The following is a 23,603-nucleotide window of genomic DNA, read 5'->3' on the forward strand; positions in this document are numbered from 1 at the left end:
ACTGTAGGGATAATGATGTAGGAGTTAAAAACAAAACAAAAAAATGACTTCCGTGCCCATGCTGTCCTTACAACAGTCTGAGATCATCTATAATAATAAAAGCATAATATGCTAATTAGACCGGACAACCTTCCAGCCGAAGCCTGGGCTGCCAGGGAAGCCAGTCCCAGGTGCCCTCCATTGGCCAGAGAGAAGCCCAGGCCCCAGGTGCCATGGGAAACCCAGGTCTCCAGTGCCAGAGGGAAGCCGGTGCCAGCAGCCGAGGGAAGGAAGGCCTACTCTTGTGTGAATTTCATGCATCGGGCCTCTAGTATTTTGTATAATGGTGCTGATGGCCTTATCGGTATCATTTAACAAGTGGAAACTAAAGTAGGGAAAATTTAAGTGACTTGTCCAAGATTATGTATAATCATTGCAATGCAGACCGAGTCTTCTGATTCTCATTTACCTAAAAGGAAGGAGGTTTGTGAGTCTGGTTAGTTAGCCATCATCTCATCCACTCTTAAGTGCACCCATGCATTCTCAAATAAAACAATTTACCTCCCCCCTCTCTTTTTAATTCTCTTATCAGCACATCCACCTATCCATCCATCCATTTGTCCATCCATCCATCCACCCACCCACCCATACATACATCTACCTTACTGAGTAGTAATGGTACATGAAAATGAGATTATTTCTGATAAACCTGAGCTTTATTCATGCTTTCTTACAAGACTGGGAATGAAACAGTTTACAGTGCTCAAGGGATAGGAGTGGGTAACACAGATAAATTATTATTATTATTAGGCCTTTATTTGATCACAGAAGAAGGATAATTTGCCAAAGTCACAACCCATTCCATGGGCCAAATTAAACTTCAGGTTTATGTATTTAACTTCAATTGCAATATCTGTCCAAGTTCATGGCATTTTTTGTTATCTCACAGTCTCTTTATAAATATAGAATTTCAGAGAGTAAGTACATGCCTGACATTTGCTTATCTACTGTGGTCTTTTCCACTGTGCCCTTGTCAGTTATTTGGATAACAAGATGCATCCTGTTTAGCAAGTAATTGTAGATACCACCTCAGAAATCTATCTCCTATTTTTAACTCCTGCTAGTCTTCTGATGAAAGTTCTTTAGAAACCTGAAGAACGTTGGCAAGGCATTGTCTTGACATTTTCCACAGTACAACTAAATTTTCCACTGTTAATTGACCTTTAGAAAATATCCCGAATATGTTGTAAATACCCATATCTGTTTAAAATCCACTTCTTTTGTTTGCATAATAATTCTGGGTGTTTTTCTTTAGTCCTATTTACCTTGCTTACATTCTGCGTTACCACATTGTGGGTTTATTTGGCACAAAATATCCCCCACTCCTATATATCTGATTTTCTTTCTATCTACCTATTTATCTACCTACCTACCTACTAAGAGAGATAGAGCCCTAGCTGGTTTGGCTCAATGGATAGAGCGTCGGCCTGTGGACTGAGGGGTCCCAGGTTCGATGCCAGTCAAGGGCACATGCCTGGGTTGCAGGCTTGATCCCCAGTAGGGTCGTGCGGGAGGTAGCCGATCAATGATTCTCTCTCATCACTGATGTTTCTATCTCACTCTTCTCCCTTCCTCTCTCTGAAATCAATAAAAATATTTTTAAAAAGAAAGATAGAGAGGACCCCCTCACCCCAGGAAATTTGTGGAGAGATTGTTTTGTTGAAAATTAAATATGCACCAAAATCTTCCTATAATAATCTCTTGTAATTTACTGTTGAACTCCCAAGGACTATGTCTGCTGTAGTGTAAGGCAGAGAATAGTGCTCTGAGACAGAATAATTTGTTTTTCCAAAATGAATCTTTCAGTGAGACACTCTGTGGTCTTTCCAGCCCACCCACTCACCACATGCCCATCTGTTCATTCATCCATTGATTCATAGTGTTTAATATTCGTTGGAACCTAAATGGAAGGATGGCTGAGAAATCTTATTTAGTCAGAAATACCGTATTATTTAATCCCTTTATGTATTATTTTCTTTATCTGTGCATTCTCCAATAAAACCATCTACTTAATCATCATCCTCCCCTTAATTCTCTTATCAACTAATTTATCCATCTGTCTGTCCATCCACTCCTTGATCCATTTACCTAAGTCACTTTTTAGTAATTGCTTTTACTATTCACCCCCACTCTTGCCCACACAAGCATTTATTCAATGACCCATGGCCTCCCCTGTACTTCTAGACTTACAAAAACAATGTAACTTTAAATATCTTACAATTTTATCTTAATAAAGCTGAATAAAGAGACATAAAAACTTCCAGATGTATCTGCTATCATTATTCATTGAATAGGTGAATAAGTACCAAATATGTGACTAGTGACAGGCCCAGTGTAAAGAGTTTAAAGCCCGCATTGTACCCAGATCATTTAATTCAAGAAGTGACATTCCTATTTTTACTACAAATCCCTGTTGTATGTTAAATTCTTTTTTTCTTTGTTTGATCTTATTTTTTCCCCATCACCATTTATCTCCCTTATTCTCTCTTCCATGTCTACCCATCCCCCCCCACTCCAATCAATACACTATATGCAATTCTCAGCCAGAATATGCTGTTAGGTATATATTTTTTGGAAAGCATTTCCAGGTTTGGCAGAAACTTTCATTATAAAATCCATTCGCCACAAGAATCCACACATTTTTATTTGAATATCTTAGTTCCTGGAGATATCGGGCCTTTACTATCTATTGTCACATTGTAACTATTACAAAAACCCAACAGGTAAGGCTATTGAAATCTTTTACAAATAAGGAAACTGAGTTTTGGAGAGGTGAAGTAAATTCCTTGGTATATTACAGTTTGTTCATATCTATTTCTTTATTGATTTGAGAGAGAGGAAGAAAGAAAGGGGAGAGGGTGAGAGAGAGAGAAGGAAACATCGATTTGTTATTCCACTACTTTGTGTATTGATTGGTTGATCTTGTATGTGTCTGACTGGGGATCAAACCTGCAACCTTGGTGTATCAGGACAATGCTCTAACCAACTGAGCTACTTGGCCAGGGCTAGCTCTATTTCCTATGCTTTCATTCTAGATCCCATAATCTGAACTACTACTTGGTGAATTTTTGGTTGCCTTAGGGAAACATATCGACTTCCAAGCCTGTAAAATTTCACATACTGGGCTGTCAGCAGCACACATAAGAAAAGCTGTAGAAATCCATTGCCTTGCTTTTTAAAAAATATTTTATTGATTTTTACAGAGAGGAAGGGAGAGGGATAGAGAGTTAGAAATATCAATGAGAGAGAAACATCGATCAGCTGCCTCCTGCACACCCCCTACTGGGGATGTGCCCACCAACCAAAGTACATGCCCTTGACTGGAATTGAACCTGGGACCCTTGAGTCCACAGGCTGACGCTCTATCCACTGAGCCAAACCGGTTAGGGCTCCATTGCCTTTCTTACTATTATTATTATTTTAACTAGAGGCCCAATGCATGAAGATTTGTGCAAGAATGGGCCTTCCTTCTCCTGGCTGCTGGCACCGCCTTTGCTCCAGCCTGGAGCTGCCTTTCCGCCTTCCCACACTGCCCAGAGGCCCGGAGTGGCTGGGGTGGAATGGAACTCCTGCATCATTGACATGGCGATGATGCAAGCGTCCCGCCCCTGGCCGCTCGGCGCCTGTGTATGCAAATTAACCCGCCATCTTTGTTGGGTTAATTTGCTTGCTCCTGAATGGCTGGTGGGCATCACGAAGGTACAGTCAATTTGCATTTTTCTCTTTTATTAGTGTAGATGATTGCTTGGTTAAATAAGGGAGTCTCCATCTTAGTACGTAAAGGGAAAGAGAAAATCAGAGAATATGTAATGGAAGCATTCTTTTTTAAGACCATTTTTTTTTGTCAGATGGCAGACTTAAACTATTTTTTCTATGGCATCATTATAGAATTAACCCGTTTAGTTCTCCTTTCTCCGAATCCTATCAACTAGGATGGCTTGGCTTCACTCAAGGGTAGATCTTTACAGAAGGAGAAATTTTGCTCCTTCTGCTAACTTAAATATTTGAAACGCTATTTACCATCAATACATCGCCTTACAAAAAGTAGACAAGTAACTTCCTTTCATGCAGTCTGGCTGAGAGAGATGGCTTTGCTGTGGGGCTGATACATCACGTTTCCCAACCTGTGAAGCTGTCATTGGCACAGATAGTAGGGAGTTTGCCAAAATCATGAATGTCAGCCAGGGAAGTGTCTTGGGAAACATCCTGCCAGCCTCTTCCTGACAACATTTCTCTCTCTGCATTCCTGTTAGCTGGCCATTCTGCCTTTTTATTTCTATGTCTGTTCCATTTCAGACTTCTATAGGATGATAGAAGCGTCTGTCCTGTATGGTGTTGTACACATGGTCATATATATATATATATATATATAATCTCTGTTGCTATTTAGGGACAAACTAGAGTCTTCCCCATTCTGTGGTCCTCATCTAGGGAAACAGAAGGCCCCCAGACTAACTAGTTGGATGGTCTTTATAGAATTACGCTAATATGTGTAGGCTCTCTGCCCTGCTGATGTTGCTCAGTGGTTGAGCGTCCACCTATGAACCAGGAGGTCAGGGTTCAATTCCCAGTCAGGGCACATACCAGGTTGCAGGCTTGATCCCCAGTGGGGGTGTGCAGGAGGCAGCTGATCAATGATTCTCTCTCATCATTGATGTTTCTATCTCTCCTTCTCCTTTTCTCTCTAAAATAAAAATATACTTGAAACAACAACAACTTTCCCTAATCCCCTGAGGAATTGTGTCATCCTCTCTCCAATTTCAGGGTTCCTTGTTTTTTTGTTTTTGTTTTAAATTGTAGGCTCTCGAATCTGATTTACTAGGTTGTATTTGGTTCTGTCATTTGTTCATTGTATGATCTTGAGAAGGTCAAGTACAGTATTTGCTGAACCTGAGCCCCTGAGCCATGTGAACTCTCAGACCAAGTGTAGAGCATTAAGATAGATCCTGTGCAGATAGTATGTATGTGGGGTATATATGAACTTTAACGAGCATTTACTATGTGCCGGGCACGATGCTTATTGGAGATAGTGTTGAATAATGTACATCAAAGTTCTGCCCTTGTGGAACTTAGCATTTAAATAAAAGCAGTAACTCTGTTTTCAGGTCCCTGCAGCCAAAAGCAGCATTTCACTTGGACTGGCTTCCAATCTTATGTTTCTCTGGGCACTTGTACCCGTGGCCAGGTCAATTGGTTCGGTACTCACACCAGCAGCAGACACTGAATGCCAAGAACACAGGTCTGAGATATCAAGATGCTATGCGTTTGCCTGCTGGAAAATATCAGAAAGTGTGTGTGTGTGTGTGTGTGCGTGTGTGTGTGTGTGTGTGTGTGTGTGTGTGTGTGTGTGAAACAGAGGTCCTTTTCAATGTGGGGTGGTGTGTTTCATTCTTTTAATCAGGGGTCATTGTTTTTGTTAGCCTTTCACCTCTTACAACATATTTGAGGGAAACGTGGTTTATATACCAATTACTTTGATAACTGTTATTATTTCAAAGAGTTGTTATTTTGTATAATGTGTGATGACTAGAGTAATTGCACATTCCCAATGTGACCTCACTAAAATGGTGGAGTGCTATGATGCCTACTACCTAGCGTTAGTGTTATGATATAATTTGTCTCTGTAACTTATGAAGAACAGGGTGTCTGCATGAAAGATAACTGTCTTGAAATTACTCAGTTTTTCTGTAGTAGCATCACACTGCGGTGTATAAAGCCACCTTCCAAGTTACATAGCCCATCAGGACACCCTCCCCCGTCCCCACCCATCGACCGCTGTCATACCCAGTTGTAGATGTGACGTCATGGGTGCGGGCAGAAGCTGACTCCATGTCAAGGCGGCTTTGTGAAGGCTTTGTGAATCGGTGCCTACATTTTCCCTCTGAGCTCCTCCGCCCCTCTGATTCCGAGACCATTGCCTTTGCGCCCGCCCACCATGGTGGATGTTATGAAAACAAAATGATTATGTCAGGCTCCTTACTGAAACCCTGTGTTCGTGGACTCTTGTTGCTTATTTATAGTCAGAGCCGAACTCTGTGTCTTGGTTTCAAAACTCTCATCCTGTGGCCCCTGCCTTGTGTTCTAGCCTTTCTCGCCACCTCTCTTCTCCCTAGCGTGGTGCCCTGGGCATAGGAAATGGTCTTTGGTTTCTCCAGTTCAGCATGCTCTCCCCATCTCCGGATCCTCACCCACATTGTTACCTGTGCCTGGCATGCATTTCCTCCCTCTCTGAGACCTGATGATTTAACCATTGCTTCTCCGGGGAGGCTGTTCCTGCCCCTCCACACGACACTTTCTGGGTGAAGGGAAATTTCTATACACTCTCACACCCCTCCGTTCTTTCCGTATCATCACCTCCAGGGCGTGCGTCCGAGTCCAGGGAACTTACTCTAAAGCATGTGCTGCTCAGATGGCCACCTGCTGATAGTGCATTCAGTGGAAAAGTTTCCTAAAAATCTCTGAATCTCAATCGTTTCATTGGCAAATGGAGAAATGGTCTCTGGTTTGCTGTGAGGATACCGTGATATGTACACATATAAAATTGTTTATCAGACAATAAGTATCGATCTATATATACAAAAGGCTAAGCGACCGTCCAACCATCCAACTGGTAGCTATGACGTGCAATGACCACCAGGGGTCAGATGCTCTACACAGGAGCTGCCGAGCTGCGGTGACTTGGCAGCAGCGGTTCTTGGGTGATGAACCCGGAACCAGAGAGGAGGGAGCCCGATTCTGGGGTGCGTCACCTGAAAACTGCCCTCTCACAATCCAAGACCCCTTGGGGCATGTCAGAGAGCCGGTTTCGGCCCAAACCCTACAGGCCAGGCTGAGGGACCCCACTTGACAGAGGGACCCAGCTCACTCCGCAGATGACCTTTGAGCTGTAGCATCGTCCCAGGTGCAGCCAGCCAGGGAGGGACCTTGGGAGGCTGGCCCAGGGCGTGTCCGTCCCGTCTCACCCAGTCCCGCCCCGCCAGCCACCTTCTAATTAATTTCCTTTCAGTGTGCACAAATCCGTGCACCTGGGCACTAGTATAATAATAATACTACTAATAATAATATCATCTTTAGTTTCTATAACTCAGCATGTTCTAATGGTAATCTTGAAACTAGAATACTATGTGTCTCTATTCATTAGTTTCATGCTATTATTTATATCATACATATAAACAAACTGTCTATTATTAATTATTATTATTATACTTCTAAATTTTTTGTGTTTTTTTTGTGTGTGTGTGTGTTTATCTCCCACTAACTATGGGTCTTTGAGGGCAGAGCATGCCCACACTTTCTATGCACCTATGCACGTGCTCTGAGCATCCTATCTAATAAAAGAGTAATATGCAAATTGACCATCACCCCAACACACAAGATGAATGCCCCTATGTGGTCAAAGATGGCTGCCACAAGATGGCCAGCAGGGTAGGGCAGTTGGGAGGGACCAGGCCTGAAAGGGAGGGCAGTTGTGGGCTATCAGGCCAGCAGGGGAAGGCAGTTGGGAGGGACCAGGCCTGCAGGGGAGGGCAGTTAGGGGTGACCAAGCTGGCAGAGGAGGGATGTTGGGGGCAACTGGGCCTGCAGGAAAGGGCAGTTCGGGGTGACCAGGCCTGCAGGGGAGGGCAGTTAGGTGCAATCAGGCTTGCAGGGGAGTGGTTAGGGGGTGATCAGGCTGGCAGGCAGAAGCGGTTAGGGGCAATCAGGAAGGCAGGCAGGTGAGCACTTGGGAGCCAGCAGTCCTGGATTGTGAGAGGGATGTCTGACTGCCCGTTTAGGCCCGATCCTACAGTGATCAGGCCTAAACGGGCAGTCGGACATCTCTCGAAGGGTTCTAGGTTGGAGAGGGTGCAGGCTGGGCTGAGGGACAACCCCCCTCTCCCCCCCCCCCCCCCCCCGCACGAATTTCATCCACCGGGCGTCTAGTGTTTAATAAATGAATGGAAGAGGTCTTTTTGTATCACAGCCAGACCACGCAGTCTTACCGCCCCAGGCCAATTTGCAAGTGGCCTTTCTCCTGCTCTAAGGAACAGAAGCAGCCCTTGGGAGAGGCGGTCCTCACACCTCTGCAGGGTGTATGATGTGTGAACATTTGGAGATTTGGGATGCCTTTGGCCCCTTATTCTCAGAGCAGGTCCTGAGGTGGATGCATTGGTAGGAGCAGGGCGGTTGCATTGCAGTGAGCAGGTGCTCACAGACTTATGTGAAGAAAACAGGAGATGGAGCAGCTTGTCACCGTGTACCCCAAATCCTTCTGAGGTCCAGACCTGGGGTCTCACAAGCATTTGAAGCCTGTAAATGGCTGTTCTTACACACCCACAACTCTTATTGGTAATGCCAAACTGGTTCCTTGAACAAGCCACATGCAAAAGTGCGTGTATGATACAAATAACTGCATGAAGCTAATGACTAGAGACACACAGTATCCTATGTTTCAAGATTTCCATTAGCCCACGGATCTGGATTTTCCTGAGACTTGCTAAAAATGAATTTTCAGAAGTAAGAGGAATCCTATCGTGTTTCCTGTGTTTTTTCACCTTTTCTCTGCTTTTCCAGCATGAAGTCTTGGGAACTTGCTTTCCCTGAGGCTGAGCAGAGTGTTTCCTGATACTTGTTTATGGTGGAATATGGTATGAAGTAGAATGATTTTAGTTATTGCACATTTACCACGTCTGCTTCCCTTTTTCTCTATTTTCCAAATAGGTTAGATCAGATTCTAAAATCAATTGTTTGGGGTAGATGTCTCATCCCCATACTACAGGCAGAGCCACAGAAGCACAAACAAGTATATTAATTTCTCCAGTTCATGTAGTTAGAGAGACCGGAATCTTAACTTTGTGCTTTTCTCTTTCTAACACTGTTTTTCCTCTTCTTCTCCCTCAGTTATTTCTAAAGACAAGGGACCATTAAAACCTTGGTTAAGGTTATAATACTAATTGTAAATGTAAGAAAAATATGGCACAAATAAATTCCAACATAATAATGATAACACCATTAAGGGCTTAACTTTAAAAAAAAATTTAAATCCTAACCCAAGGATATATTTTTATTGATTTCTTTTTAGAGAGGAGAAGAGAGGGAGAGAAACATAGATGTGAGAAAGAAACATCAATTGGTTGTCTTCCATGCGTGCCCAACTGAGATTTAACCTGAAACCTAGGTATGGGCCCTGACTGGGAATCGGACCCGAAACCTTTTGGTGTACAGGGTGACGTTCCAACCAACTGAGCCACACTGGCCAGGACAAAGGGCTTAAATTTAATAGCAAAAAAATATTGTGGCTAAGTGCAAATTATACCAATACCTTCTGTGTCTGAGCAATGCTTTGTATGGGAATGGAAACCTCCAAGAATGATATATTATTCAAATATTCTTTTTTTTTAATAAAAATGCTAATGGAAATGTTAAAATGCACATAAATTAAAATGATCATGAATTAGGATTAATATCACATTAATGAATTATAATCCCACATTCATTAAGATAAAGTGGCATTTCAATATTTGCTCTTGTTAATAAATTTAATACAATAAATGAAAGGGATACTTTTGGAGATTCAATAAATATTTGATGTAATCTTAGGCTTTAACTTTTTAAAATATTCAAAAGCAGAGTAGGAGATCTAGATGCATTTGAACTCTTTGTTGCTGCTTTATGTCTCTTTAAGCAAATCTTTTCTTTTCATTTATTGAAGCGCTAAATACAATTTAAATTGGCAAAGAAAGTGACAGAGATTGTTCTGAATAAAAGTGATCCCAAGAGAACACAACCTTTTGAGTTTCTAAGAGTTTCTTTGAAGAAGTTGTTTTGTGTATGTGTTGTTTTTTTTTTTTTTTTTGGTGTTTTTTTAGGAACAAGTATTTGAAATCTCGTGGTGCGATAAGTGGAACTACATTGGTATTTAAATAACTACATTAAACTGAAAACATGCACTTGAGCAGTATTTTCCAACTATAATTCAATGCACCCCTTTTTTTTTTAAAGCAAACTAAATATATAAATTCTTGTTTTATTTTAGTTTTTTTTTTAAAGCAGGAGTCAACATAATATTAAAAGAAGCAGCAGGTATCAGGACATGCCTGTCTCCCCGTTGAGAGTAAACTGAACAGTTGAAAGCCAGGGATTCTGTACCTACCATCACGTTTCAGGTGGGACAGGTGTTCAGTGAGTGTGTGTTGCCATGACCTGAGATGGAGCTGGATCCCTGATGCAAAGTCGTTATTTTCCAGTGTTCCCATTTTTAGAAAATGGGCTACCCCATTGTGGCCTCAGTGATCTTCATAAGATGGGAATAATTTTCCTAGACCAGAAGAATTGTATGGAACAAAGTAAAAAAATCCTAGACAAACATAAGATTTTTAAAAAATATATTTTTATTGATGTCAGAGAGGAAGTGAGCGGGAGAGAGAAAAAAAAAATATCAATGATGAGAAAGAACCATTGATCGGCTACCTCCTGCACACCCCACACTGGGGATTGAGCCCACAACCTGGGCATGTGCCCTGACCAGGAATCTAACACCTGTTGGTTCATAGGTTGACGCTCAACCATTGAGCCATGCTGGCCGAGCACAAACATAAGATTTTAATATGCATCCGATTATTAGAATTATTTTTGTTTTTGTAAATACTGCAGGCAAAACTGAGTTGGATTCTGGGTCTACTACACTTCATTCAGAAATATAAACCTCAGGGAGGTTATTGTGTGCCTTGTCAAACCTCCCTTTTCTAATGTTTTATATGAAACTAGATGCTTGGTGCATGAAATTTGTGCATTGGTAGGTTCCTTAGGCTTGGCCAATGATCAGGGCTGATCTGTGGGGCTACCAGCGGGGCGATCAGGGGGCTTCTGCTGGCACCCGCCTTGGCTGGCCTGGGGCCTGCGGGCTGGGGGCAGCTCCTGTGTTAAGCGTCTGCCCCCTGGTGGTCAGTGCGCATCATAGCGACTGGTCATTCTGCTGGTCGTTCCATTGTTCGGTCAATTTGCATATTAGGCTTTTATTTTATAGGACATCTTAATTCATTTAGTTTTGGGTAATAATTACAGGAATTATGTGAGAAGTTATTCGCATGGTTCTTGGCATACAAATAGTGAACCCTAAAAGGTAGCTAGTGATAAAAACTTCAAATACATGTATTAATAAACTGAAAAGAATTTGTACATTTTTGTTATATTCTCCTTAATCTTTTTATCATTCTAAATGCATGTCAGTTTATACTAAACTGGTGAAAGTCTTTTTAAATTGAGTTTATTGGGGTGACACTGACTAACAAAATTACACAGGTTTAAGGTGCACAGTTCTACAACACTTCCTCTGTACACTGTATTGTGTGTTCACCACTGCAAGTCAAGTCTCATTCCCTCACCATTTATCCCCACCATACCTTCCTCTACCTCCCTCCAGCCCTCACTCTCCAGGCCCCCAGCTCCACCCTGGCCCTGCTTGGCAATCACTACACTGCTGCCCATGTCCATGCATGAGGTTTTCTCTTTAGCTCAATCCCTTGACATACCCTCTGTCCCCCCTACCCCACCCCAGTCAACAGCTGTCAGCTTGCTCTCTATCTATGAGTCTGTCACTAGTTTCCTTACCGTTCCAACTTATCTGGATGAATTTCATTGTTTTATTTTGATTTATAAGAATACATTTGTGAACTTGTGTGCATATATGCATAACCCATGGACACAGACCATAGTGCAGTGAATGCCTGGGGGTGGTGGGGCAGGGTAGAGAGGGTCAACGGGGACAAAAGGGGGACATGTGTAATACTTTCAACAACAAAGATAACATTTTTAAAAAGAATACAGTCACATAGACCAGTGGTCGGCAAACTGCGGCTCGCGAGCCACATGCGGCTCTTTGGCCCCTTGAGTGTGGCTCTTCCATAAAATACCACGGCCTGGGTGAGTCTATTTTGAAGAAGTGGCATTAGAAGAAGTTTAAGTTTAAAAAATTTGGCTCTCCAAAGAAATTTCAATCGTTGTACTGTTGATATTTGGCTCTGTGGACTAATGAGTTTGCCGACCACTGGCATAGACTCTTTGTGTAGCTTCCGATTGCAGAGATTGATGAAGTTCCAATGAATGCAAAAAGAACCAACGTGATGTTTAAGCAGGAGGGAGTTAAAAGAGAAAATAACGTTGCATCACTAACCAATGTCACCTTTCATTTTAGCTGCACACAGACCTGGATCCTGGGAGCAAAAAAATCAAGTATATCCTGTCGGGCGATGGAGCTGGGACAATCTTTCAAATAAATGATATAACGGGAGATATCCACGCCATAAAGAGACTTGACCGGGAGGAAAAGGCTGAGTATACCCTCACAGCTCAGGCGGTGGACTTTGAGACCAACAAGCCCCTGGAGCCTCCTTCAGAATTTATTATTAAAGTTCAGGACATCAACGACAACGCACCGGAGTTTCTTAATGGACCCTATCATGCGACCGTGCCGGAGATGTCCATTTTGGGTATGTACGCAGAACTATTAAGAGTCACTTTTAACATAGCTCCTGGCATCGAGGATAGCGTGTGGCTGAATAAAAGGCATCTGTGACTGTCTTATCTCTCATTTGCATTTCCAAATCCCCCCCTTTTTTTTTGGCCTCAGTGTCATAGCTCGATAGCTTTAGTCCCTTAGTAATAGGAACTGACGAAGCGATTTTATTAAAATAGCTCTCCTTCCATGACAGTACTTCAATAGGCCGAATTTGTATTCTTCTCTGACACTTGTACTTGGAGTATTTGTTACTGAGGCGGATTTATCAAGATTTGTTCCAACATGCCAGACTAATCCTGTGGATATTTGCTTGATGGTTAATTATTTGTGCACATTCACATGCAATTGCAGTGCATCAAGAAACAGGGAGCCGTCGGGGTCTGTAGGCAGCCAGATACTGAATGGAGCTGATAGGCTGACCCCAGAGTGGATTAGGAATCACAATTACTGGAGACTTCTATGCAGTGGGTGTCTGACCTTAACTGAACTTTTAAAAAAACACAAAGAAAACCCCCACACACACTGGAGGCCCAATGCATGAAATTCATGCAGGAGGCTCGGCCCTTGCAGCCCCAGCTGCCTCGTGGCCCCGCCCACAGGTTGTTCTGGAAGGTCATTCCGCCGTCTGGTCTAATTAGCATATTAGCTCTTTATTATATAGGATATATTTTTTTATTTCAGAGAGAAAGGGAGAGGGGGAGAGAGAGAGAATAAACATCAATGATGTGAGAGAATCATTGATTGGATGCCTCCTACACTCTCTCTACTGGGGATGGAGCCCGTAACCTAGGCAAGTGCCCTGGACGGGAATTGAACTCTGACCTCCTGGTTCATAGGTCGACGCTCAACCACTGAGCCATGCCAGCCAGGCTGAACTTTGTTTTAGCAGCGCCACCATTACCAAAGACCCACTCCCAATTTTTCTGAGTCGTTGAAGTATTCATTACATTTTTCAGAGCAGTATATATGTCAAAACATGATTTTCTATTCTTTTTATTTTTCCTTTTTTGGGGGGGATCTTCTTATCTCTCCCCAAACCCTGGCCTTGATCCTGGAAATACCCCTGGTCCCAGACTTTATAATATAGAGCTCTTTCTTATCTGACAAAATTAATAGGCAACATCCAAAAATGAGAGTGTGAAACACTAAAAATCTTTCTTGTTTTAAAAAAATATTTTTATTGATTTCAGAGAGAGAGATAGAAACATAAATGATGAGAGAGAATCATTGATTGGCTGCCTCCTGCACACCCCACGCTGGGGATCAAGCCCGCAACCTGGGCATGTGCCCCAACCAGGAATCTGTGACCTCTGGTTCATAGATTGACACTTAACCACTGAGACACACCAGCTGTGCCCAAAAGTCATTCTCATGTATGGAATATAGACACAATTTAGTTTAAAATTACATTTAAGACAACCATACATCCAAATCAAAATACAACAAAATCACATACATTCCAAGTAGGTGGACATGATAATACAAATTAAAAACACACACACACACACAAGCAGAGACATAAATTGAAGGCCAGAATGAGGTGAGCAGCCTGGCTTTAGCTGGTATCTCCTGTCTTACCGTATAACGTTGGCAGAAGTGCCCACTGCAGCGGCAAATCGGAATGGATTGCAGGTCTTCACATCTCCCCCAAGTATGACTCCTGCTAACACTCTACTTTGTCAATTTTATGTGCAGGGAATTCTACCTTTACTTATTTGTGTGTTTTTTTTTTTCTCATCTTATCAGAATCGCATCGCTCCTCTTAGGTTGGCTGAAATGGACACGTTATCTAGGGAAACTTGCATGGCTTTCTGGTAGGAAATTCTCTCTCTCCCATTACTATTCCCACAAAAAGAAACGCACCAATAAGCAAAAATATCTCCATGTGCTTACTTCTTTTAAATCCTGACATGGAAACAGAATTTGAGAAACACTCTTTCTTTCTTATTTTCTGGTTTAGGGGAGAGAACTTGTTTCATTCACCTTCTCATCCAGGTGAGAGTAATAGGGTTTTAAAGGACGATGGTCACCTTCAATACACAAAGACCCCTTTATTTAAATTGCTAACAAATGGTGAAGAGGGAAGTGGTTATTTTTGCTTCACTGTTACGATTTCTACATCTTAATGGCCAAGCCTATATCTATTTATTGTAAATGTGTCAGAGGCTTCCATTTCTGTGTATATGAGTCATGTGGCTGATAAATATTTTGAGAAAGAAGTTCCCTCCTCCAACTTCTGCAGACTCCAAGGTCAATTTCAGCTAAGAAAAGGATTGTAGAGATATTATTAGCTACATTATGCAACGTGTGTGTGCACCTGTAAATATACAGTATATAATGTTTTTCTATCTGAAAGATTTTTCTTGGTGAGACAGTGCAGACTAAGAAAAATTAACATTCATTAACACGGACAGTTGTTGTTTTTCTTTAAAAAATGCCTTCTCTATTACATCTTTTTCAAAAACTACATGAAGCGTGCTGCTGTAGTTCCAAGTGTGGGTTTGTTGGATAGAGTTCTGAATCCTGGTACCATCTCTTATTATGTGGTTGACCTTGAAGTTCAGGGAGGTTACATGATCATTCATTTTCCTTAGCTACAATGCAAAGATAGGCATTTCCATCTTGCTTTCATGGTGTGAGAATTGTGTGATCACATACAAGGTTAAGGTGTGCCTTAAACAGGCATCCGATAATTGATTGTTGTGATGGTTTTCAAAAATTATTTTTATTACCCAGCCGGTGTAGCTCAGTGGTTGAGGGTCGACTTTTGAACCAGGAGGTCACAGTTCAATTCAAGGTCAGAGCAATAGGCTTGGGTTGCAGGTTCGATCCCCAGTGTGAGACGTGCAGGAGGCAGACAGTCAAGGATTCTCTCTCATCATAGATGTTTCTATCTCTTGCTCCCTCTGACATCAATAAAAATATATGAAAAAACTTACTTTTATTAATCTATTTCCCACTTTACGTTTGGACCTATCCCAAGGTATCGATCCTATGTAATCGTGTGTCTGGTTACTGTTTGACTCCAGCCTCTCTGGGTAAAGGAGGCAGAGGCAGCCGCACTATTTTATTGTCAGGTGTGAATTATTCCCTTCATTTCTCTCGAAGGTGAATGTCAGGATGAAGGTCACTACTATCTCCTCTCTCTCCCCATTACCACTGTTCTCTCTCCGCCGGTCTCTCCCCTCCCCTCCATCCTCCTTTCATTTTTCTTCCTTTGCTACCACAGAAAGGCCAGCACCTGCACCTGTACGCCCCGAGGAATGCCAGCGAGGACTGGGGCGGGGTGGGGGGGGAATCTCATTGTGCAGAAAGTGAAAAATAAAATTCTAATTGAGAAATTGGCCAAGATTAAATGGAAATGAATCTGATGTTCAGAGACCGTCTGCCAGGTGACAAGCTGTCAAGACAAAACGCACATATGTATTTGCCCAAATGGCAGCCGCATTATTTTAGAAAGATCTTATTTGGGAGCCGGAGATACAGCTCTTTTCTATTCGCCTGTGAATCGCAGAACTTGATGACAATTCGCTTTTATAGCAAATACAGCATCACGAGCGACATGCGAGCGAGTCTGGTTTTCACTCTGGATACCAAACCAGCATTGTTGAAGTTGGTTTTTTGATGCAAATGTACCTATGTTTATGGATCTCCAGATACTTTACGTAGGTCTTTTTCATGCTGTTGCATAGTGGGGGGAGGGGTGTTTAACCCCGATTTTATGTCGACACCTGGATTTGGGTGAAATCAGCTTTTTTATCCTAGAATTCCAGGTTGTTGGGCTGCACATTTGCCTTCTGCCTGCATAAGGGGCAAAAGCCAGGAAATCTCACTTTCTCTCTGTCATGTGCACAGTGCTCTCTACCTACAAACCCGTGTTTGGGAAAATTCAGCGATTATTTTGAAAGCATTTGGCACAGCGTAAAGTTGGTCCCCAACAGATACTAGTTTCTTTACAGCTGTCCACTTGTGAGTTTAATCAGCATGTTTTAAAAACTCGCCTGTATGACATGAATCTCAACAGCCTTAACTTTATGTTTCACAGATATGCATATTGGAATGAACTCAGTTTTATTCAAAAGAGCATATTAGTGAAGGTCGAAGTCAAGGGATGAGAAGGCCAAGTACAGTAGTCCCTCCTTATCCGCAGGGGATACATTTCAAGACCCCCACTGGATGCCGAAAATAGTCCCTATATACATACTATTTTTCCCTATATATATGCATCTAGGATAAAGTTTAATTTATAAATTTGGCACAATTAGAGATTAACGTCAATAACTCACAATAAAATGGAATAATTATAACAAAATACTTGAATGAAAGTTATGTAAATATGGACTCTCTCTCTCTCTCAAAATAGCTGGAATGTTCTCTTTAATATTACCAGACTGCAGTTGACTGCAGGTCACTGGAACCAACTACCTTGCCCGCCACACCTCATGGCTTTGGAATGAACAGTCCAGGAGGCAGGCAGGTAGTCAGGAACAGAGACAGGACACTACAGAATGCTCCCTGCTTTTCTCGTCTTATCTATCTAGTCATTTCTTAATATGTAATAGACCTATGGCAACAGCTTCTAATCTGTACTCAAAATAGGTGTATTGCAAAAAAAAAACCCACCAAATTTAATTGGTAAACACTGAATGAAAGAAAGAAAAGTACCATACTTTTTATACTTGTCTTTGAAGTATAGACTGGTAGGTATCCTAATTTTACAATAAGTTAGGTTCCTACATCCAGTTGTGGTTTGTGGGTGTGTGTATGCGGGAGGAGGTGCTTCCCACACACCACCAAGCAGTTCTTGGGCACCATCAGGGTGTCCTGTAATTCAGCTCAACTATCTTCAGGGAAGTAGCATCACTTTCCACGGGTTGAGGCGGGCCTACCAGACTGTGTGCCCACCAGCCCCACTCCAGAGGCCAGTCATAAGTCCAGGTTGTCACCTGCGCTTCTGACCAACAGGCTATAAATCAGAGGTCCCCACGGCCCCTTTTCTTGGGTCCCATTAATTTGCTAGAGTGGCTCACAGACTAGAGTGCCAGTGTATTAGAAAAGGATATCACTTAGGAACAGCCGGGTGGAAGCGATGCATAGGGCAAGGTACGTGGGAAGGAGCTTCCATGCCCCCTTCAGGGCACCAGGCTCCCCAAACCTCCAAGGGCTCACCTATCCAGTGCTCTCTGAAGCTGTCTTTGGGGGGGCTTCATTACATAGTTATGAATGAGTAAATCATTGGCCGTTGGCAGTTGATTCAACCTGCAGCCCTCTCCCCTCCCTGGAAACTGTCTCTGTGCCAGGCCACGTGCTAATTCAGTAAGCAGTTAAATAGTGAAATTTCCCATTTCTAAGGAGTGAATTGAAAATCATAATGGCTATAGCTTACATGGATTAGCTTTGTATTCTTGTCACGGCCCAGTCCGCATTTTAGTCCTCTATAAAATAAAGATTCCCAAAGTAATAATTAAAGAGATTCATTTTTTATTCTTTTTTTATTATTCAAGAGAGAGTTTTTGTCACATACACTTAAAAGATTAAAGAAGTTTCATGTGGACAAATGATCTTCAACCTAGCATACTTCTTTCTGATAATTTTGAGGTTGTGGCTTGCTTTCTCTCTCTCAGCTAGATATTAAGGCAATTCAGCAGCATTTCCCTATTTTAAAGAAGAGATGCATAGTAAAAAAAAAAAAGAAACATATTGATGGGTTTGATTATATTTTTTGCCTTATTCGATTCAGAGTGATGAACAAAATTGAAATTCTTTAGGAAAACATGGGAAGGAAATCATGAAGATTGAAATAAACACCCTCATAAGAAACCCAGCTGTTCGACCTGATATGAATGCCTGTAACAGCTGAGGTTTCAAAACTCTAAGATGGGGTGAGGATTGTGTAGTTTCTGTTCTGCATTAAGAAGCTCAACCTCCATAGGGGTGCGTAGACAGTTGGCTCGATAGCTTATTGCTTTTTAGTACCGAGTGATATCCCATTGTCTGGATTTGCCACATTTTGTCTATTCACCTGCTGAGGAACATCTTGGTTGCTTTCACATTTTGGCAATTATGAATAATGCTTCTATAAACAAATGAATAAAAACAGAAATTTCTGGAGTATTCAAATGTGAAAGTTATTGGCAATGAACTGTGAGAGGTACCTAAAATGTATTAGTCTTCTAAGAGGCATTGTGTGGTGTCTGCATTGTGGCTAAGAACAAGTGTGGTGTACAATGATGGAAATATCAAGCAAGGCTCATTGGAAGGCCTTTAGTGATGAGAAAACTCCTTCCACCAAATTTTGCTTTAATGCTTACTCTCATGTTCTCCCTAAATTATAAGAGGCTATTTCATGAGTCGATGATGGATAACACAGTAATATAATTAATCAATTGTGTTTTCCCTAGTGAAACGCTATTTTTAGTACCTTATCATTGTCAACTCATATCTCTGATTTCTTCAAATTTAAGGTTTTTTGATCCAAATATCAACTCATAAAAAATATGCTAACAAACGTAGAATAGCTTAGAAAATTTTATTGGAAATTGTACCTATGCTCCTGTTTCTATGCAGGTCAAATTTTATCGAAAGCCAGCTTTCCTTGATTTGAAAAGAGTTAAAATTCTAGAGCTATTCAGTGTAGGGTTGGCATACGAGCCTCAGATCTGCTCCTGCTTTGGTGTTCCATTAGCAAGATAAAAAACTAAGTATTTTCAATGGTCTCCTGTTGTATATTTGTCTATGAACTTAGGAATTCCAAGTAAGTAGCTGAAATCTTTGAATTCTTTCTAGAAGATGAATTCTCAATCACTAGCTAGTAAAAATTCTTTAGAATGGCATAAATCACCAGAAAATGTAGTGAAATACTGCATTTGATTTTTCAAGTTGTAATATAGGCATCGCTTTTTATCAGTATAACAGAATATTATGTAAAACTGTATTTCAGTAAGTTACATACATGTAGGAAATTTGAACCCACTGAAAACAAATTTTACAATCTCTGCCCCTAACCTCACCCCCTGCAGGTGAGCAGTCGCTCCTTGTGGAATGGAGCCTGTTGTCACATATTAATTCAGACACCTCTAGGTCCCATTTGTAGGTATATCATAATTTAAATCAATGTAGGCCCCATTCATTGGGTATCTCATAATTTAAATCAATGTAGGCCCCATTCATTGGGTATCTCATAATTTAAATTGATGTTTTAGTCTAATTTAGAAACCTGTAGGTCCCATTCATAGGTATCTCATAATTTAAATTGATGTTTCAAATTAGAGCGTTAACAATATCTAAGTAAAGAGGCAACCTTGATTCTATATCTCCACCTGTGCTTTTAAACCAGGTTAGCCAATCAATATACCAATTAAACAATGGTTTACGGGCCTATTCATAGCAAGAGCTACCGCTGAAGTTCTGTGTGTTTCCATTTTAATTTTTCTTCCACTGTGTCCTTGTGCTTGCTCATTAGAATGAAACTCAATTTAATTGAGTAACAATTTGATCATCCATTTGGTTATCCTGGCGTTGACTCTTAACATTTTTCAGAAATCTGGCTTTTATTCATTTGCTTGTTGGCTCTTCCTGTTTCTGCATATATTGGTTAGCCTCTCTGAAAACTAGACCTCACTCCCCTGTAACTCAGAGAAATGCTCTATGGCCAACACTTCATCCAGGCCTATCTTGCCCTTCTGAGGAAAGTCAGATCTACTGCTTCCTACTCAAATAATCTTCTGGTACTTCAAATGTCGAGAAGTGTTCTCATAGCAGGAAATCTGCACTCATTATCAGGAAAACCCAAGAGAGACCTCAGGATCATGGGATCATCTGGGTAGACTCCTATGAGAATTGATATTTTCAGATTCAACATATTTATTGATTCTAGAGGCAAAGGGCAAATTGTTCTTAAATTATTCCAGCCATGTCTGTGTCTAGCACTCTGTGAATCAGCATCAGCACTCGCGGTGTTATGAGTTATTTCTTACCTAGCCACCTCAGGAAACCATGGATTAGAAGGGGCTGGAGAGTAATGCTCATGGAGGTCAGCTTTTGCCCACAGTCGCCTGTCAGAGAAATGAGCCCACAGCATGTCAGAGCACATCCGACACACGCATTTGTGAAATTCTGAAGTCTTGGCCGAAAATGACTGTGGGACACCTTTGTCAGTAAATTTTTGGAGTGTGGCAGTGATCTTCAACCCTTTCCATCTCATGGCATCCATAAACTAATTACTAGAATTCTGTGGCACACACACAAAAAATATTTTTTTGCTGATTGGGGGAAAAAATAGGTATCCTTTTTATTCATTCCCCCTGGACAGCTATTGTTGTGTTGGCTATTGTCATGTTTTTATTTGCCAATCTAAGGGAAAAGAGGTCATTGTCCCTGACTAAATAGTCATGTATTGCATGTTTTAAAAATCCCTACGGCACACCGGTTGACAATCACTGGTGTATGGCATGCTCTTCTCAGACGCTTGCCCCTCAGAGCTGGTAGAGAGGTTCCTGGAGTCTCTATGCATGTATTAATACTATTTTTTAACTTCAATATTTGTGTATCATGAGCTTAATTATTGTGCTTCCTGGATTCACTGAACTTTAAAAAATAGCCATTTGAACTTTAGACTCAAATGCTTTTATTTTTTGGTGGGTTAGCAATCACAGTTTTATAAAAGCCTTCCACCCCCCCCCCATTCTTACCAGTATTTTCACATAGAGAAAAATATGATGAAATCTATATATCACGGCAGCTACATGCATAGTTAAGAATATAGATCAATATGTAGAAAATGGTAGGGAATATATGCAAACTGTTAAAAGAACGAAAGTTTAAAAATATGAACAAAGACTTACGTATAAAAAGAAGATGTAAATTGTGTGTGAGTGTGTCTTTGATATGTAGTTAGATATCCTGGAAAAAAACACACACACACAAAAAAGTTACATTGTGAGGCTGTAGCTGAGACCATGTGGATTGTCTCAGGTATATTTTTCATTCTAAGGGAATGAGATTTCATTCCTTGTGACTGTGCTCAAAGAGTTTAAAGTCAGGAAAATCATATTTGTGGCACTTGAAAGATGATTTCATTCATTTTCTTTTTGTCAGGGAGCATGCCACCAAGGATCTTCTCTTTATAACCATGTTATACTTTTCAGATCTCATCATTATCTTCCAATTATGAATCTTTGCAAACCACAACAGTGGTTTGAGTTCAAGAAATGATGGAGGAGGGGAGAGGAGGGAGCTAATCAAATAAAGGTTTTTGAAATAGGTGTTGAAGTGTCCATATGTATTCCTTCTGAAACCCAATGTTATTCACTTAAGGCTAGCATAATGAATAATTACTTTATTCCTACATAGAATTTAATATTTCATAAGTGTTTATGCCAAACACTGTTCATGTAAATTCATTTAATCTTAACAGCCTTATTGTTACTCTCATTTTTATTTTTATTTTAAATACGTTTTTATTGATTTTAGAAAGAAGGAGAGGGAGAGAGGCATCCATTGGCTGTCTCCCCCACACTCCCTGACTGGGAATCCAAAGAGCAACCTCTTGTTTCATGGGACAGTGCTCAACCAACGGCGCCACCCTGGCCAGGGCCGTTACTCTCATTTTTAAAAAGAGAAAACTGAGGCACACAGCCCTAACATAGCTTACTCCAGGTCATATGGTTGGTGAACATGGGAGCTCCTCAGCAGACAAGGAGAAGGGAGTTATTACAGGGGTCCGAGCATTTGCAGCTGTGGAGCTGGTAGAGACGTCTCTGCAGAGCTGTTGTCATTGCTTCTGGTGATGGGCAGGAGAGCTGAACATGAAGTGGGAGAGACCAGGCACACAGCAGAACAAGAAGACAACTGAAGCCTGCACCTGGCTCTCCTCCTCCGTTTCCCATGTGGTGGGAAACCTGCAGGAGAAGATGATGCCCTTTCTCACAGGGCTGCTCATGTATCCTGCCTAGGAGTTGGAGAATTGAAGGAGCAGATCCGACAGTTGTTGAAGGAGCTGTGGACTTGAATTCTGCTCTATGCCAACATGGTGCATTTGAAAATCTGCTGAAATCCCCGTGTGCTGCCCCCATACCTGATACCCTATGCCAACTTTCCACCTACCTTCTCTACGCCTGCCTTTGAAATCTCAGGCCAAACCTAACCAGGACAATAAAGTCATCCCTTGGGATCCACGAGGGATTGGTTCCAGGACCCCCCCAAGGATATCAAAATCCATGGATGCTCACGTCCCTTAGTTGGCCCTCTGTGTTCATGGGCCCTTCATTTCTGGATTCAACAAACAGCAGATCCTCAGATGCATAACCTGAGGATACAGAGGGCCAACTGTATAAGGAAGGGAATTCTGGAAATACAGTCCCAAGCTATCTAACTGGAGAACAGAGCCATGACAGACACTGTTTATTTAGCTTGTTCTGAAGGCTAGGTACTGTGTCAAGCACCATATAGATTTTTAGAAGGATGCATTATACATGTCCAGTATATAATGTCAAGTATAATTGTTGCACATTATATATGACATGAAAATTATATAGCATTAGGTCAAGTGTTTTCAAATATTTACTGTAAAAATATAAATAGAATGGATGTGTGTTATGGATTGAATTGTGGTCCCAAAAATTCATATATTGAAGCTCTCACCCACCATGACCTCAGAATGAAACTCTATTTGGAGGTAGTGCTTTTAAAGAGGTAACTACAGTTAAGTGAGGACATATGGGCAGGCCCTGATTCAATCTGACTTGTATCCTTACAAGAAGAGGGGATTTGGAAGCACAGAAGGACACCAGGGACACATACGAACAGAGGGACGACAACGTGAAGCGGCAGCAAGAGAACAGCCATCTGCAAAGTCAAGGAAAGAGACCTCAGGAGAAATCAACTCTGCTGTCACTTGGCTCTTGGACTTCCAGCCTCCAGACTGTGAGAAAACACATTTCTGTTTTATGAATCACCCAATCTGTGGTGGTTTGTTATGGCCACCATAGCAAACCGATACAGTTTGTGGGGCCAAATTTACTTAATTAGGATGCTTCAGAGTCAAAATCCAAAACCAGAGATTTATGAA

General features: G+C 41.5%; 1 protein-coding gene across 2 annotated transcripts in view; it reads left to right on the forward strand.

Moving 5' to 3' along the window:
- Positions 1–23,603, forward strand: part of CDH8 (cadherin 8) — a 335,345-nt gene that overhangs the window by 110,027 nt on the left and 201,715 nt on the right. For both annotated transcript variants that reach the window (XM_080645709.1, XM_080645710.1), the window contains exon 3: positions 12,212–12,506. In XM_080645709.1, the coding sequence (XP_080501835.1) occupies positions 12,212–12,506 (295 nt within the window). The remainder of the gene's footprint in view (positions 1–12,211; positions 12,507–23,603) is intronic.

The sequence above is a fragment of the Plecotus auritus genome, assembly GCF_963455305.1.
Source record: "Plecotus auritus genome assembly, chromosome: 10".
NCBI lineage: Eukaryota > Metazoa > Chordata > Mammalia > Chiroptera > Vespertilionidae > Plecotus > Plecotus auritus.